Consider the following 17,097-nt stretch of genomic DNA (forward strand, 5'->3'; position numbering starts at 1 on the left):
TATAAATACCTGTTACTTCGCCAGTTCTACCACGTCCTGTCAATATGCCAGGTTTTAGAAAGTTCAGAGCAGAATTTTCTTCAATCCAGTTCTTTAAAGCCTAAAATTGAAAAGAATTATCTGTTGGACACTACTTGTATCAATTCAATATTGTATCAACTCAATATTGACATATATCAAAAACAAAAGGCAAAACTTGCTGGGCACTGGTGATTCATGCCTACAATCCCAGCTACTCAAAAAGCTCAGATTGGTGGTCTGGGATGGTGAATCAGTGGTAGAGTACTTGCCTTGCATGCATGAGGCCCTGGGTTCAATTCTTCAGCACCATATAAACAGAAAAAGCCAGAAGTGGTGCTGTGGCTCAAGTAGTAAAGCACTATCCTTGAGCTGAAGAGGTGAGGGACAGCGCCCAGGCCCTAAGTTCAGGCCCCATGACTGACTGAAGAAAAAAAAAAAAAAGCTCAGATTGGGAGGATCACAGTTCAAGACCCCTTCTCAACCCATAGCTGGGCTCAGTGGTGCACATTTCCTAAATTCATGGGAGGCTAAAATTGGGAGGATTCCATTTCTATTCTCAAGCAAGAAACTTCACAAGAATCTGGGTGCCTACCACCCTAGCCATGAAAGGAAGCTAAAATAGGTGGATCCTGGGTCCAGGCATATGCTTAAGTAGGAAGCAAGACCCTATTAAAAACTAACCAGCACTAAAAAAGATCTGGACGTATGGCTCAGCAGTAGAGCAGCTGGCTAGCAAATGCAAGGCCCTGTGTTCAAATTCCAGCATTACCATAGAAAAGAAAACATATATATATATGTATATGTGTGTGTGTGTGTGTGTGTGTGTGTGTGTGAATATATGTATATATACAGTGGTGGATTTCACACCGACAAACCATTTTAAACTGTATGTAATAATTTAATAGTATATATCTGAGTGACCTATTATAGTTGAATCTTTAAAATGTAATTTACGTGAAAAACCAAAGTGCACAACAATGAGTAAAATTAGCAAATGGGTTTGGAAGACCACAGGATGCAAGATCAATATACATAAGTCATACTTAAGAATGAGCAATACACATAAATCATACACACGAATGAGAAACAATTAAAATTTGAAAATACTTTAAAGAGCTACTCTTTTTTTGGGGGGCGGGGGGAGGTCCAGTTGTGGGCCTGAACTCTGGGCCTGGGCGCTGTCCCTCAGCTCTTCAGCTCAAGGCTAGTGCTCTACCACTTGAACCACAGCACCACTTCTGGCTTTTTTTTTCTGGTTATGTGGTGCTGAGGAATCGAACCCAGGGCTTCATACATGCAAGGCAAGTGCTCTACCACTGAGCCACCTTCCCAGCCCAAGAGCTACTCCTAATAGCATCACCAAAAAAAAAAAAAAAAATGCTGAATTTCCATGCTGAAAATGACAATACATCTGGGCACCATGGTTCAAGTGTATAATCTGGTAAATAGACTTAAATCTGAATATTCAAGAGATGCTAGTGGGAAAGCAAGCTGGAGCCACAAGGAAGTATTTACGAATTACAAGTCTCACAGAGGACTTTTTTTTTTGTGTCAAAACAGAAAAAGAGCATTCCAAAATCCAAATAAGATCATCCCAAGGTCTTTCTGGTGCTGAGGAGACAAATCAAGCCCTTCTAGGCTCAACCATCTATCCTGTATCTCCAGCCTGATGACCTAATTTTATTTGGTTTTGGTTGTCTGTTGTTTTGTTTTGTTTTTGCAGTGCTCAACCATGCCTCTAATCCCGTCTGGATTTTGTTTTTAAGACAGGTAGGGTCTCTAACTACTCCACTGTTAATTTCAAACTTGTGATCTTCCTGCCTCTGCCTCCCAAGCAGTTGGGATTACAGATGGACTCCATCATACCCAGCCTAATTTTAAAATGCTCTAAAGCAATCTGACTAGACACTTCACCAAAAATGACACAGACATAACTAGTAAGCATATAAAATTGTCAACCAGGGAACAAAAGAAAGGGTGATATTGCCCAAAAGGAAATGTACATTTTGTTGTTGTTGGTGGTGGTGGTTATTGAACTTGGCCTGGGTGCTGTCCCTGAGCTGTTCAGCTCAAGAGTACTCTACCACTTGAGTCATAGTGCCACCTCCAGTTTTCTGGTGGTTAATTGGAAATAAGAGTCTCAAGGACTTTCCTGCCCGGGCTGGCTTTGAACTGTGATCCTCAGATCTCAGCCTCCTGAGTAGCTAGGATTACAGGTGTGAGCCACCAGCACCTTGAGGAAATGTACCTTTTACCTGAGTTATAGAACTGTAACTCCTCTGTACATCACCCTTATAATAATATTTTTTAATAACAAGCCACATTAGTCATTAATAGAATGCAAATCAAAATGTTAAAGTGATCCCATTGCACAACCTTAGAATAGCTGAAATTCAGAAATATGACTAAAACTACAAAAAAGGATGAAGTGCTTAGGTATTAAGACATGCTTGAGGTGCTAAGACAGTAAAGTATTGGTGAAGTATGAAGATAAATGAACAGATAATCAAAACAGATCCACACTATTGCAGAGCAGTACAGAAAGAACAATCTTTTCAATAAATGTTACTGGTCCAGTCTGTTACCCACAAGAGAAAGGAAGGCTTACATCCACAAGGGCTCTTGTTTTCACAAAGAGAATGGTTTTTGTCTCTGGATTTACGTGGTATTCTTCTTGTAGGATCAAGTAGAGGTCTTTGAGTTTAGGGTTCTCATTGCTAGGATCCAAAGAAATACATTCTAGTTCTGGCACCTTTTCTGCAAATGAAGAAAACTTTATAAAGGGCTTCTAAATCCTCAACTTTTAAGGCATGTTGAAACTCTGTTCAAACAGTTAACCTCTCAATCTTTTTTTTAAAGTAAGTTTTTTATTGTGAAAATACTGTACAGAGGGGTTACAATCACATGAGCAAGGTAATGAGTACATTTCTTATCAAGCATTGTTGCCTCCTCCTTTGTTTTTCCCCTACCATCCCTTCCTTCCCACCTCATCAACTACACTACCCCCTACCCTTACTCCAACCCCTTCCCCCCCCCCCCGCCCCGCCCCAGCCTGTATTGTAAAGTTCCTTTTCAACATAGCATCTTGTAGATCTCATTGTTGCAATGGGTCAACCTGTATCCCTATTTAAACAATTTGTTTATTCCCTTCCCCTCCCCAAATTATACCATCAAATACAGTGAAAACGGGTTATACTGTGGGGGAGGGACATACAAAGCAACAAAAAAAATCACATGGTACCTTATAAATACATTAGAAGCAATAGCAAGAAAGAAAAAACCACTTGTGTCCCTATCTCGGGGTTCATTTCGCTTAACTTCATCTTATCTGACATTTTCTGCTTGTCCCAGACATATACTAGTTATTGCAAATAAGGGAAACCATAGGACCTATGTTTCTTTGGGCCTGACTTACTTCACTTAATATAATTTTTCCAAGTCTTTCCATTTTCTAACAAATGGGGCGATGTCATTCTTTCTGATGAACTTCTCAATCTTTGACCAGAATTTTCTGAGTAATAGCTGCCAATTTAAATTTAGTACAAACTTTAGGAAGGCAATTTGGCAGTGTTTGTCAAAGCAAAAAGCCCACACATCTTTGACCCAGTAATTTTACATCTAGGAATTTTGAGACATAGTTATATTTAGAAAACCATGTTGGAAATTTCAAGGATAGTCAGTGCTATTACTAAGAATAGAAAACAAACATCCAATAAGCAGGAGTAGATCACGGACCACATACTTGATGTTCATACAGTTGGTTGATAATAAGAGCGCTACAGCTATGCTAATATGGAAAGATCAGAAACATCTTTTCTTATGTGTATGTGTTAGCCTTGGTTCTTGAACTCGGGGCCTGGGCACTATCTCTGAATTTTAATGCTCAAGGCTAGCATTCTACCACTTGAATCACAGTTCCACTTACAGCTGGTAGTTAAAGAGTCTCACAGGTTTCCTGCCCACACTGGCTTTGAATTTGTGATCCTCAGATCTCATTCTGAGTAGCTAAGATTACAGCCACTGATGCTTAGCCATATACATATCTTAAGTTAAAAACCAAAGTAACAGGACAGTTATATTCTTTCATAATATCTTTAAGTGTGTGTGCATATATTTATATATGTATATATGTATGTATGCATGTATATATAGTGATATGCTAGAGCCAGATCATGCCAGATTGTAATAGTCTATTATTGAATTTTCCAAAGTTATGAGAGCTCATCTTCAATTCAATTTCATTTGAAAATTTAGTCATTTAACAACTTAGTGGCATATTAAAAACAAATACAATAACAGCTCATGCTCTTTTTTTTCAAATCAGTTTATTGCATTTTATTATTATCTCAGCTCTTGTATTATTAACATGCAGTGTATCTGTATGATAGAAATACTATAGAATGCTGTGCTAATTTTCATCATTTTCGGCATTTGTTCAATGACATGATGTTGACTGCTTGAAACTAACTACAATGGAATTGTTTATGGAAGCCCAAATAACACTAAAAAAATCAGTACTTCATCTATACATGACAGTCTAAATTCATGAAGGTGATGAGGAAATAGAGCAGATTAAATTTAGCTAATATACTATGAAGAACACAAAAAAACTAAGGAGGCATTTTCCAAGTATTTGGAAAACTATTATGCAATTCGGCAAAAAAAAAAGGTTGGGGGGGGTGGGGAGAAACTGATTACAATGACAGATGAACAAAGCTCCAATATATGTAGTATCATTTCATTTTACTCTTAACATTAATAAAAATATACACCAATGTGCATTGCAGAACTGTATTTGTGAGTTGCAACCATTGATTGGGCTACAAGTATAAGAGTTCCACAAAATCAACAAAGGCATTTTATATGAATCATTAGTTATGTGGAATTTACACAAATGAGTACTTATTATTTCTAGGCTGTGTGCTACACATCACCATATCAGTAAAATGTACAACATCAGTAAAATTTAAACTCATGTGTGTGTGTGGTTAACATTACCAGCACAGCATTGGTTTTACATAAATACAGTAAGTACTTCAGTTTAGGCCAAAAAATGAATAATGATCGTATCTGGAGAAAAAATATTTGAAGAAAGAATAAGAGCGGGGAGGAGGGGGGAATGTAGTTGTGGAATGGGAGGGAAGGGATGGTAGGGGAAAAACAAAGGAGGAGGCAACAATGCTTGATAGGAAATGTACTCATTACCTTGCTCATGTAACTGTAACCCCTCTGTACAGTATTTTCACAATAAAAACTTATTTAAAAAAAGAATAAGACAAATTTACTTTTGATTTAAAATCTTTCCATGTTTTTAGCAGTATTGAGCATGGCATTACGGGTCACTCTGGTTTTCTCTTTATATAGAAGTATATATAAATTAGTAATTTTTTAAACTTGAAAAAATTACTAAAAGTTAAATAATAATGCTACATCCTCTTTTTTATTGTAAAACTTGTAGTATTTCCTTAATTTCCAAAAAGAATCCAGTATAAATAACACTGATATCTGACATTCATACTCAGAATGACCAAAAAAAAGTATACTCAATACATAATTCTATTGTAATTTAAAATAAAAATAATCAAGTTAATTTGCAGCTGTATCTATGGTCTGGAATTTTTTTAACTGTATAAGAAGTACCCTTTGGGAATCCTACTATTTTTCCTTTTTCCAAACAGAAAATGGTACAAGCAATAGACTATTTCCTTAGGGACTAGATTTTACTGAAGCCAAATAATTTTACCTTGGTTACTTACCTTTTTTCCGGTATTGGAGTTTCATACATTCTACCAGTGAGCTTTAACCCAATCCCTACATCTTCTTAAGACCAGGACAACAGCTGGAGCATCTCCGAACATATACATGCTAAATATGACGCCATATATGTATTATGTGTGTTGTCTTCTAAGCCACCAGGCGCCAATGGCTTTCTCCTCTAAACACATTCCTCACCTTCAAACCTTCGAGTAAGATCTTGCTCAATCTCATCAAATCCTGCTGACCGGACATTGTTGAAGAAGTCTTTCAGATAATTCAAAGCATCTTTCATTTGTGCATGCTCACTGATAATGAGAGCATCATTATATCTCTGTTTAAAATGAAAATCGAGTTTCAATATGTTTCCAAGGTGTCATATACTAGCTATATTTAAATTCTATTATCTGTACTTTTAATAAAGAGTCAGTGTAAAGACAATATTTCTCGTCACTTCCAACTGACTTTAACAAGAATGTCTCCTAATAGTTCTATGAAAATATCTGAATCAAAGACTATTTTTTAAAATGTTAACTGCCATATACAATAAGTAAAGTCACTTTGGATTCTAGAAGTCTCTCTTGGAAAAGAAAGCAAAAACTACATAGAACATGCATATTACATTTTTTAAAAATAATGAAAGCAAACTAAATTCCACATTAACTTGTGTATAATTTGGGTGTTCAACATCACCATCTTTCCAATCTTGTCAAATATGGGAATGATGGAGGCATGGCTGAGAACCTGAGCCTTTATATCAGCTGTAGCCTGTTAAGCTTCGGAAAACAAATAAAGATAATACTGAGTAGGATAACTTCCTGAGTTTTCTTCATATGAACTTTCTGGGAAGGTGAGCAAGCTCTTGGGGAAGAGGAGAAGCTGACATTCTCTCCACTGCCATAGTAGAGTTCCCAGGAGAGGTCAAAGAAGGGACATACCCGCAGATGTGAAGTATACAGGAAGAGTGCTTTGCAAATCCTGCTCTCTTCCTCTTTGTCTGCCATCTGGAATACCATGCACTCTTTATGAACCCCAACAATCCACTGTTCGTATTTCTGTGTTCCAATTTCCCTATTTTGGATCTCAAATAAGTGTCCTGGGGAGGAAAGCAAAGGTTTTTACTGTGCCATAATGCTTCTCACAGACACAACAGCAGAGAGGCATTTCCTAAGCTAAGCTATATGTCTTGGTTCAAAAATAGAAGAGTCTCTGGTGGTCCAGGCTCAAGGATGAGGAAAGTATACATCTTTGAGTTACTTTAGTATCTGTTCTTCAAGGCTTCTTGGAATGAGCACTGTACAGTGAAATTCAGTCAAGAGTTTTATTTCTGGGTTAAATGCTTCCCTGCACCTATTTCTTTGGAATAAAGGGACAAAGGAGAGTACTCAGACAAGTACCAAGGATATGTTCCTTTCCCAGCCCCAGGGACAAACAAGGCAGTCACTAATAAATTGGATGAATCAGCAAGTCTTTACAGAACTTGTGCAGGCATGAACTAATCTATACAATTAGGAAATGAGCAGAGGATTGTGGGAACAAAAATGGTGAATGCAGAGTACCTGAGGCGAGAAATAAAAAAGCAGACATTTCACACGTCCCTACTGTCACCTCACTCCTGCATGGCACAAATACACCTCCAGTGTCAGAAGGTTAGTACTTCCATTATGGAGCACAGTGCACGGTGTAACAAACATCTATTGCATGAATTAAGGAACAAGTAAAAGTGGAAGGATAGAATGCAGCGACTTCATGAATTTCCAAAAAACAATTAAAGATCACTCCTAGTTTGAGTGTAAGCCAGATGAAGAATAGCTTTAATCTAAATAAATAGGGACCTTAGGGGAGAAATAGATGGGCTATTTAAAATATGGTATTTTTTCAGGTGTGCATTTCCCAATGGCTTTTCTTTGTGTCTTTGTTTTGTTTTGTTCTGAAATGATAAGAAAGACTAAAAGAGGACTCACAGAGCTCCTGAATAACCTGTAATTAAGAAAGTCTACATATCAACATGGTCTTGACATGGTCAAGAAGAAAACAAAAAGATCCAAGCAAACAATACACGGATCTTCTCAAGTAGAGGAAACACAACACATGAGACTTATCACGCATGAAATTGGAACCAAACTTACCAAGTTGTTCAGAGACATTCTTTGCCAGACACTCTGTCTCCTTTATCAGCTGAGATATAATGAATTTAAATTTGTCAGTAGTCCGTGATTCTACTTTCCTGAAAACTAGAGCAATTAAAATTAAAGTGAGTGAGTACACTGGGAGACAGAGAGAGAGACAGAAATTATCTCCAAACCTTTTAGTGTCTTGGTTACTCTTTCTGGGAACCTGGAGGTCACAAACCTCCAGGGGGAGGTCTAAGTCATACAACCAATGCTCAAAAACTCTCCCAAAACTTCTATGCTACTCACTGAACTGATTCTCACATATTTTCCTTTGTCTGGGGCTAATGCAGCTTCTCACAGTGGCTTCCATGTTTCCCCTGTACTAACAAGTCAAGCAGACCCCTTCTTTCATTATGCGATTTTTCCAGCAAACATGTATTAACTGTCTGTCATATGCCATGTTCTACATATCATGTGTCCATGCATGTACGCACATTGCAGGCTGCAGGGTTTTGTGATGTAAGGCTGGAGGACAGGGAGTGGAATATCAAAGTCACTTAAGAAGAGGCAGTGTGTAAAATAAATACGGGAGGCCAGGTGTCACTGGCTAATTCCTAGAGTCCTAGCTCCTCAGAAGCCTGAGATCTGAGCATCCTAGTTTGAAGCAAGCCCAGACAGAAAAGTCTGAGAGGTTCTATTTCCAATTAACCAGCTACACAGGATGTGTGACTCAAGTGGTAGAGTGCCAGCCCTGATAAAAAGCCAAATAAAAGCATAAGGCTCTGAGTTCAAGCTCTAGTACTCACACTTACACAAACACACACATACACACACACACACACACACACACACACACACACACACACACACACACACGGGAAGTAAAAAAGAGGAAGCAGGAGCAGGTATAAAAGAAGGGACACAAGCTCAGAGAGAAAACAAATGACATGTTTGAAGTCAAACATAAGGAAAATAACATGACTGGGTATATGATATTTGGGGTAAGATAAAGCCTGAAGGCTAGGCAGTCAGATTATAGAGAAATCCACACACAGCTAGATATAGGTGCTCACACCTGTAATCTCAGCTACTCAAGAGTTGGAGACAGGGAGGTTTGCAGTTCAAGGCCAGAGTTGGCAAAAAGTGAGTGAGTCACCCATCACAACAAACAAGTCACAGAAGTGATGTACACCTGAAATCTCGGAGACATTAAGCAAGAGGCCTGTGGTCAGGGGGCATCCAGGGAAGTAAGTATTAGACCCTATCTGAAAAATAACTAAGGCAAAAGGGATGAGGACATGGCTCAAGCAGTAGAGCACTTGGCTTAAGTTCAACTCTCAGTATTGCAAAAAAAAAAAAAATTCACATGAAACACTAAGAAGGGTGGGTAACTTCTTTATACTCTTGACAGCTAACTCCCCAAATGGAACTTAACTGTGCCCTTGTATTTGTTCTGCCTTGGACTCAGTCACGGGCTGCTCAGAGAGCAAAGACAAAGCTATATGTGCCTATACCTTCTGTACCTCTCCCCCTTGCAGGGCTGGTATTAAAATAAAGGCAAGCTGGGCACCGGTGGCTCATGCCTGTAATCCTAGCTACACAGGAGCCTGAGATCTGAGGATCTCGGTTCAAAGCCAGGCCAGGCAGAAAAGTCCACAAGACTCTAATCTCCAATAAACCACTAGAAAACTGGAAGTGGCGCTGTGGCTCAAGCGGTAGAGTGCTCTCCTTGAGCTGAACTGCACAGGGACAGTGCCCAAGCCCAGAGTTCAAGCCCCACGACCGACCAAAAAAAAATTATAATAATAAAATAACATAAAGTCAAGAAGTGTTTGCTCTGCAATCTTGTATTTTTAATCACATTCTGATCATATGAGGATATCGGATGAATTCAGATCACTTCAACTGCAATGATTATATATGTATTCAAACTCAGTGGCTACTCAGAGCCCAGGGAAGGACTAGGCCCAGCCTCTGGCTACCACATGCTTAGATTTCCTCATCACTAGAATCGTTGGGCATTACTACTGGCCTCTTTATGAGGGTTTCATGGAGCCTAAGGGAGGAATGTTGGTTCCTTACAGGCCACTACAAAGGTTCATGCATTGTCAGAGGTAAGAACTCAATTAGGGAAACAGACTACAAATGTAACTGTTTGGGATCAAATAACTTTCCCATTTCACAAATTTTTGTACAATATGAGGGGTTTGGCACACAATATGCTTCGATCATATTCACTCTATTATGCTTGCTTCCCCCCCGCTCCCTTCCACCCCCCCCCCCCCACGCCGCCATATTCTCCTCCTTCACCTTTCTACTAAACAGATGAAGGGTCAAAGTTCAGAGTCTATCTTACATGACTGAACTGGAGGCAGCAGAGAGTAACAAAACCTAGAGAGCTTGTCACTGGATGCACTTACATTTCTGAGGTTTGTACACAACTTCCTCCAGTTCTTCCACGTTCTCTCTGACGGTGGCAATGACAGAGGCATCCAGAGCGGCACACAGTCTGCAGATGTACAACATGGCTTCCTCCACAGTGGTGGCATCCCCGACACCCACTGACGCCGTCAGCCCCACAACCTGAAAGGAGCAATCCAACAGCTGTGTATTTTCCTGACATTCTCTGTGACATTGCACCAAGAAGGGTCCCATCCGGCAACTGCACCCAATAAAGGCAAGAGTCACAACTCAGGAAACCCTTCAAGCCAAGTCTTCTCTGTTTTTGACCTTTGTGTGCCCTACCATAGGAAGAGAATCCTACTGAAGGAAAGACTGAAATGAGACACATGTTCATTCCAATCTCAGCCATGTCCCACTCACTGGCTGTGTGCCCCTGGACAATTACTTTCTGTTCTCAGTGCACTTGGAAAACAGCAGCTATCTAAAATGAAGATCTGTGTGGGTATAGTACAACAGCCACTCAATAACTACTGAGTGATTAACTCGCCAATAAGGAACTTAGTTAGCACCAACATTGTTCTAGAAGAAGCTACAAGACATGTAATCACTTTGGAAGGGTGCGTGTACACCAGAACTGGGATTACTCATCTTGCTTGTTTTCTGCTTATGTTCTACCACTTGAGCTAAGTCTCCAGTCTGGCATTTTGCTGGTTGGTTGGAGTCAGTGCTTACACTAAGTTACACTGAGTTAGCTTTGAACTTCAATACAGTTGGAGGATATAGGTGTGAGCCACTGTTGCTCAGCTTGGAAGGGTACTTTTTTCCTATGAGCAAAGTACTAATTTTCTTTTTTTTTTTTTTTTTTAAATTTTATTTTATTTTATTTGAGAACATACTGTACAGAGGGGTTACAATTACATGGGCAGGATAATGCATACATTTCTTACCAAGCATTGCATCCTCCTCCTTTGTTTACCCTTCACCTCCCTTCCCAGCCTCCCCCCTCCCTCCCACCCAATCATACCCCCCTCCCCCCCCCCCCCACCGACATTGTAAAGCTGGTTTTGACATGACATTTTGAAGTACTAATTTTCTTTTAACCTGAACATTCTAAATGCATAAATATTAGAGTTAGAGGATTTTTTTCTTTTTGTTGGGCTTGAAGTCAGGGTCTGGGTTCTAACCTGTGTTCTTTTGCTCTATGCTAGCATTCTACCATTTTGAGCTACAGCTTCACTTCAGCGTTTTCTGGTAGTTAACTAGAAATAAGAGTCTCATGGACTTTCCTACCCTGGCTGGTGTCAAACCACAATCCACTGATCTCAGTCTGTTAAGTAGCTAGGATTACAGGCATGAGCCACCAGTGGTCAGAAGAGCTAGAGGATTTTATACAAATTGTAGAATAGCATAAATAAAGCTATGCTTCCCAACCTCATTCGGGCCTTCCATATAACCAAAGGATGTTTCAATGAATACCTCTTCAAGTTTTTATTTTGTTTTGGGAAGGAAAGAGATTTGTACTCAGGGCTTTAAGCATGCTAGGCAGGTGCTCTATCACTTAAATCAGGCCTCCAGTCCTTTTTGAGTTAGTTTCTAGATAGAATTTCATGATGTTTCCTAGGAAGAGCCTTGAACCTCCATCCTCCAGATTCCTACATCCTGAGTAGTTGGGATGACAACCTGGCTTCTCTTGGTTCTCACTCCCCTCCTTCCCAGATCCTTCCCCTATTCCTACGTTAATGGATCCCAGCAGAAGATCTAGCTCTTCTATGTTCAAGAGACAACAGCAGCACTATCTTAGGAACAACTGTCTGAACTGACTCTTCTATGTGAAAATCGATGTGTTCATCCACTCGTCCCAGACCCTCTACTCTCTGCACATATAGTTCTATCCATCATTCCCTTCCCGTGCTCTACCCTGGTAGGGAAAGTCTGTGAGACTCTTACGTCCAATTAACTACTAAGAAGCCAGAAATGGAGCTGTAGCTCCAAGTAGTAGAGTACTAGCCTTGAGCACAAAAGCTCAGGGACAGTGTCCAGGCCCTAGTTCAAGCCTAGGACTAGCACACACACACACACACACACACACACACAAAGACAGCAAATATGGCTCAAGTAACAAGAGCATCAGCTATAAGCAAAATAGCCAAATGAACATGAGAGACACTTAGTTCAAGCCCCAGTATGAGCACATACAATATTCAAAACAAACTGCCTAGGTATTAGACATGTACAAAGCTTCTCCTTGCCGTTCCCGCTGAAGGATACAGTACAGTAACAATTTACATAGCATTTTCATTGTACTGAATATTATAAATAATCTAGAGATTATTTAAAAGTATGTAGGAGGACATCTATAGTTGCAAACAAACACTGTATCATTGTACGGAAGGGACATAAACATTTATTTTTGCTTTGGCTATCTGCAGGAAGAAGGTCTGAAACAACCCCCCTTGGATACCAATAGAGAGCTATTAGCTAAGTGAATAAATGAATCAGTGAATCAAAATTGACCAATGAATTGTGCAATGTGGGCTTAGAAGCTTAGGAAGACAGTCTTACAAGTGACTCAGGAGTAAGTAAATAGGACTGAGGAAGATTACAACTCTTCAAGGAAGTCCACTTAAGCGAAGATACCTGGGGCAGTGGATTTGAAGGTCCTCCTCCAAGTTTCTGATCTAGGTAGCTGAACATGATCATGTTGTATGGGTGGTGTTTACTGGTATTGTGGCATTCGTCAAATATCATCAAAGTGAAAACAGACACTGACAGAATACTTCCTTGCTTAAGACTATTCACAAGGATCTGTGGGGTTAAAATGATGATGTCATTGTTCTCAATTGTCTGCTGCACAGGGACGCTCTCAGCTGTTGCTCCAGAAATGCCTGCAACTTTGTACCTGGAAAACAATGAAAATGCCTTAGTACTAGCCAAATGTGAATGAGGAAACTCAAAGATGAAATGCTAGATCAGAACAGCAATGGATGAAGTCCTTCCTGAGTGCAAAGGAAATACTTCTGCCACTACTCAAGTCCTTGGCTCAGAATATGACATACTATAAGTGGCTCATAAATGGAAGCTGGCTATTATTATAGTATACGTTATTCTTTCAAGTCACTACGAGATAGAGAATACTTAAAAGAGTAACATCAGGTGGACATGATGGCAGATGCCTGTAATCCCAGCACTCAGAAGACTGAGAAAGGAAGATCATGAGTACAAGGTTAGCTTGGTCTTGTTTCAAAAAACATTCAAAAAATACTATCAAATAAATTTTTAAAAATCAAATAAAACAATTAAATGTGCCATTTACATGGCAAATTTATCCACCTAGTCATGTATGTTCTCTATAAGAGCAAACCATGATAGTTTAGGATTTCTGGCATAATCTAACAAAAATAATGTAAATCTATGAAGGAATTATTTCTCAATAATACAAAAGCTGAATCTAGCCAGGTGCTGGTAGTTCATGCCTATAATCCTAGCTAGTCAAGAGGCTGATATCTGAGGATCCTGGTTTGAAATGAGCCTGGGCAGGAAAGTCCATGTGACTCTTTATTTCCAATTAGCCACCAAAAAGACAGGTGTGACTCAAAATGATACAGTCTTGAGTTAAAAAAGCTAAAGGACAGCACCCAGACCCTGAGTTCATACCAACACACACACACACACACACACACAATTTTGTATTTAATCATAACTTAACAAAAAACAGAACATAGTTCAAGTGACGGTGGTAGAACACTCACATAGCTTACCTAGCAAGCACAAGACCCTAGGTTTAGTTCCCCAGTACTGAAGTAAATTTAAAAACAACAGACAACACATTGGTTACATGAAGCTAGAAAAAAAGAAGTTGAACACACTGTTGTACCTACCCAAGTCTTTCAAAATACATTGAGAACACAGACTTCTGCTGTAAGTACACAGGAACCTGATTAGCAAAAAAGGCAACTTTCCCTTTTTGTCCTTCTGGAAATTGTTTGAGATGATGTTCACAAATAAGAAGTGAAACGAAAGTTTTTCCACAACCTTTTACACAAGAAAAAAACATGTAATTACTATTACATTATATATTTCTGTAAAAAAAAAAAGGTATTTGTTTATTTGGGGCTCTACTGTCAGAATGACAAGTAAACTGGTTGTAAGTAATGGAACAGGCATACCAGTAGGAGCACATATTATTGTATTTTTTCCTTTCTTAGCAGGCAAAGCAAGCTCTAGTTGGTAATTTCGTGTTTTTAATGGGCTGTTCAAGTTGGTATGAGTCATATCTGTAATACAAAAGGAACAAAATTACCAAACCGTGTGTGCTCCAAGAACCAGGCAATAACAGTCTAGTAGACATCAATTCTGACTCATGCAAGGATCTCATGTGAAGGTTTTGGAATCTTGTCTCAATAACCATTCTAGTTTCTGCACTGATTCAAAGTACAGAATTCTCTCTCATCAGCAAAGTATCAGTGGCAAGAAGGGAAGAGAAGTCTTATTAAATTCATTCTTAAACAGTCATGAAAAAAAGAAAGTAAAGCAGGAATGGCCAAATTCAGGGCAAGGCAGTCGGCCACTGGCTATAAGCAAGACAATGCCCCATGGAGCAAAATAATAACTCTCATCAAGATCCTTGAAGGAAAGCAAATGCTTAATTTTGGATTCTCAAAGTAACTTCTTCATGAAGAATAACTATGCTCTATAATTCTTCAGGCTCTCAAATATTTTTTTAAAAAATTATCACTGGCTTTAAGCATATAAAAATGTTAAGAAAAGATTACCAAAGTAATCATCAAGGGAGTCTAAACTACCATTTTAAAGAACGGGAAAGTTTCTGGAAGGTTAGGAGAATTATCTTCATTTAAAAAATATATAAGGAGCTGTAAGCATCAGAAATATTAGACGCAAGCTATATTCATTGTTTAGTCTGTAATTTTAAAAAAGCCTTGTACGATTCCGTTGCAGAAGTAATCTATACATTCTCCTTTTATTTCATTTTTGTTTTGTTAGTGTTTTTGTTTTTTTGTTGGTCACGAGGCTTGAACTCTGTCCCTAAACTTTTTCACTCAAGACTAGTGCCCTACCACTTTGAGTCACAGCACCACTTCCAGTTTTCTGGTTAAGAGGAGATAAGAGTCTCAGACCTACCTACCCAGGCTGGCTTCAAACTGCAATTCTCAGATCTCAGCCTCCTGAGTAGCGAGGATTAAAGGTTTGAACCACTGGGGCCCAGCTTACATTCTCATTTTATTATGTTACATTTTTCTCCTCTGACACTACTCATTAGTAATCCTAATTTCCTTTCTGATAATCTTTTATAAATAACTATTTTATAAGGGCATGGCACACAACTTTCTGGTCTCACTGTGAAATATGCTCATTGCCTGACTTATGAAAAGGTAACCCTTGTACAACACTTTAATAACAACAGTAAAATTACATAAAAACACTTCTAAGTATACAGTAAGAGTCTGATACATTTCAGAATGTGAGCTACTATGGCTATGTTCTAACTAATTTAAGTCTGCTGAAGAAAGAAAGGAAGAAAGAAAGGGGAGGGGGGACCTCTCACAGCCGCAACTAAGTTCTACAGCAACCTCATGTGACTAAGAACAAGGCAGTGTGTGCACTTCAGCAACTGCCATGGCAACCATGGAAATCTTGGAGCAAATAAATGGCTCACTAATAAGAATATTTTAGAAACAAGGCTGCTTTGTGATCTCATAGCCACTGAGTGTCTGAAATTCCCTCATTTGATATCCACATACTGTCTTACTAACAAAACCAAACTTTTAGAAGAGAAGATAAAAGCAGAAGCAGCAGTCATGCAAGAAGGGATGCATATTTCTCATTATAAAATATCTATTTCTAACCCAAGTGCTCTTGTCTTTCTTAATTTCCCTTCCAAACCTTTTCACAAGGCTGATCAGACACTACCAAATCATGTTCTTCCACAAAACACCTGAAGGGCGCCATTGTGGAAAAGCACAAGCAATGTTAAGTACCTGAAGGTGGGCAGGAATTCTGACTAAGATTCAGGCAGTCTGGATCCTCCCGGAAGAAAATCTGTATGCTGGAAGCTTCTATTCTGTCATCTTCAACATCTTTCTGACCTTTATGAGACAAAATAATCTTAGAACTTTAAGGTAATCTGATCAGAGTTCTGGTTTAAAAAAAAAAAGAACTCAAAAACCCAACACTAAAAATTTAACTTTCCATTAAGATTTCTCACATTTACACCCTTAAAGGAATTATTTTGAGTTTAAAGTCTCCATTTGTATTTGAATTCCAATGTCATCCCAAACTCTTATTACTGCACGTGTGGAACATGAAGCCGGCAACTCTTCAGCTTGTAAATCCTGCAGAGCTGAAGCTCCATGTGAACAAGTCTCCAAGGGATTCAGATGAACATTACAGAAAAGGGGCTTGACATAGAAGACATGGGTGTTTTTCATCTCTGATTGACTTTTAACTCAAGAAATTAGAAATGTATTTATATAGATGGTTCCTTGATCAATTTTTGATTTGAAGAGTCTAGGTGAACTTTACACATGAGTACTAAAGTCAGCTATTTAAGCAAAGCTCTGAGAAGATGTGAACTTAAAGCCAAATGGTGGCTCAGACAGCCACAACAAATGATCCTGTCCCCTCTCTTCTGTTACGTTCCAGAGGGTTTCCATGGAAGAGAACCAAGCAAGAACTATCACTCTTGATATTGAGAGTCTATTCTGCACAGATGGTAAATTCTGATGTTTGAAGCTTGAACCCTAGAATTCTCAGGTGATTTCTAAATAACCTAAGTTCAAACTCTGCA

The 17,097-nt window shown here is 38.9% G+C and overlaps 1 protein-coding gene across 1 annotated transcript in view; it reads right to left on the reverse strand.

The window, feature by feature from the left end:
• The window catches only part of Ddx58 (DExD/H-box helicase 58), a 39,169-nt gene that overhangs the window by 7,632 nt on the left and 14,440 nt on the right, over positions 1-17,097 (reverse strand). Inside the window, exons 5-14 of the mRNA XM_042697609.1 lie at positions 16,289-16,396; positions 14,459-14,566; positions 14,171-14,324; positions 12,930-13,191; positions 10,310-10,472; positions 7,905-8,009; positions 6,714-6,871; positions 5,974-6,109; positions 2,630-2,778; positions 10-100 (exon numbers count right to left, since the gene is read on the reverse strand). Coding sequence (XP_042553543.1) covers positions 10-100; positions 2,630-2,778; positions 5,974-6,109; positions 6,714-6,871; positions 7,905-8,009; positions 10,310-10,472; positions 12,930-13,191; positions 14,171-14,324; positions 14,459-14,566; positions 16,289-16,396 — 1,434 coding nt within the window. The remainder of the gene's footprint in view (positions 1-9; positions 101-2,629; positions 2,779-5,973; positions 6,110-6,713; positions 6,872-7,904; positions 8,010-10,309; positions 10,473-12,929; positions 13,192-14,170; positions 14,325-14,458; positions 14,567-16,288; positions 16,397-17,097) is intronic.

The sequence above is a fragment of the Dipodomys spectabilis genome, unplaced genomic scaffold (assembly GCF_019054845.1).
Source record: "Dipodomys spectabilis isolate Male_0828 unplaced genomic scaffold, ASM1905484v1 ptg000006l, whole genome shotgun sequence".
Classification (NCBI taxonomy): domain Eukaryota; kingdom Metazoa; phylum Chordata; class Mammalia; order Rodentia; family Heteromyidae; genus Dipodomys; species Dipodomys spectabilis.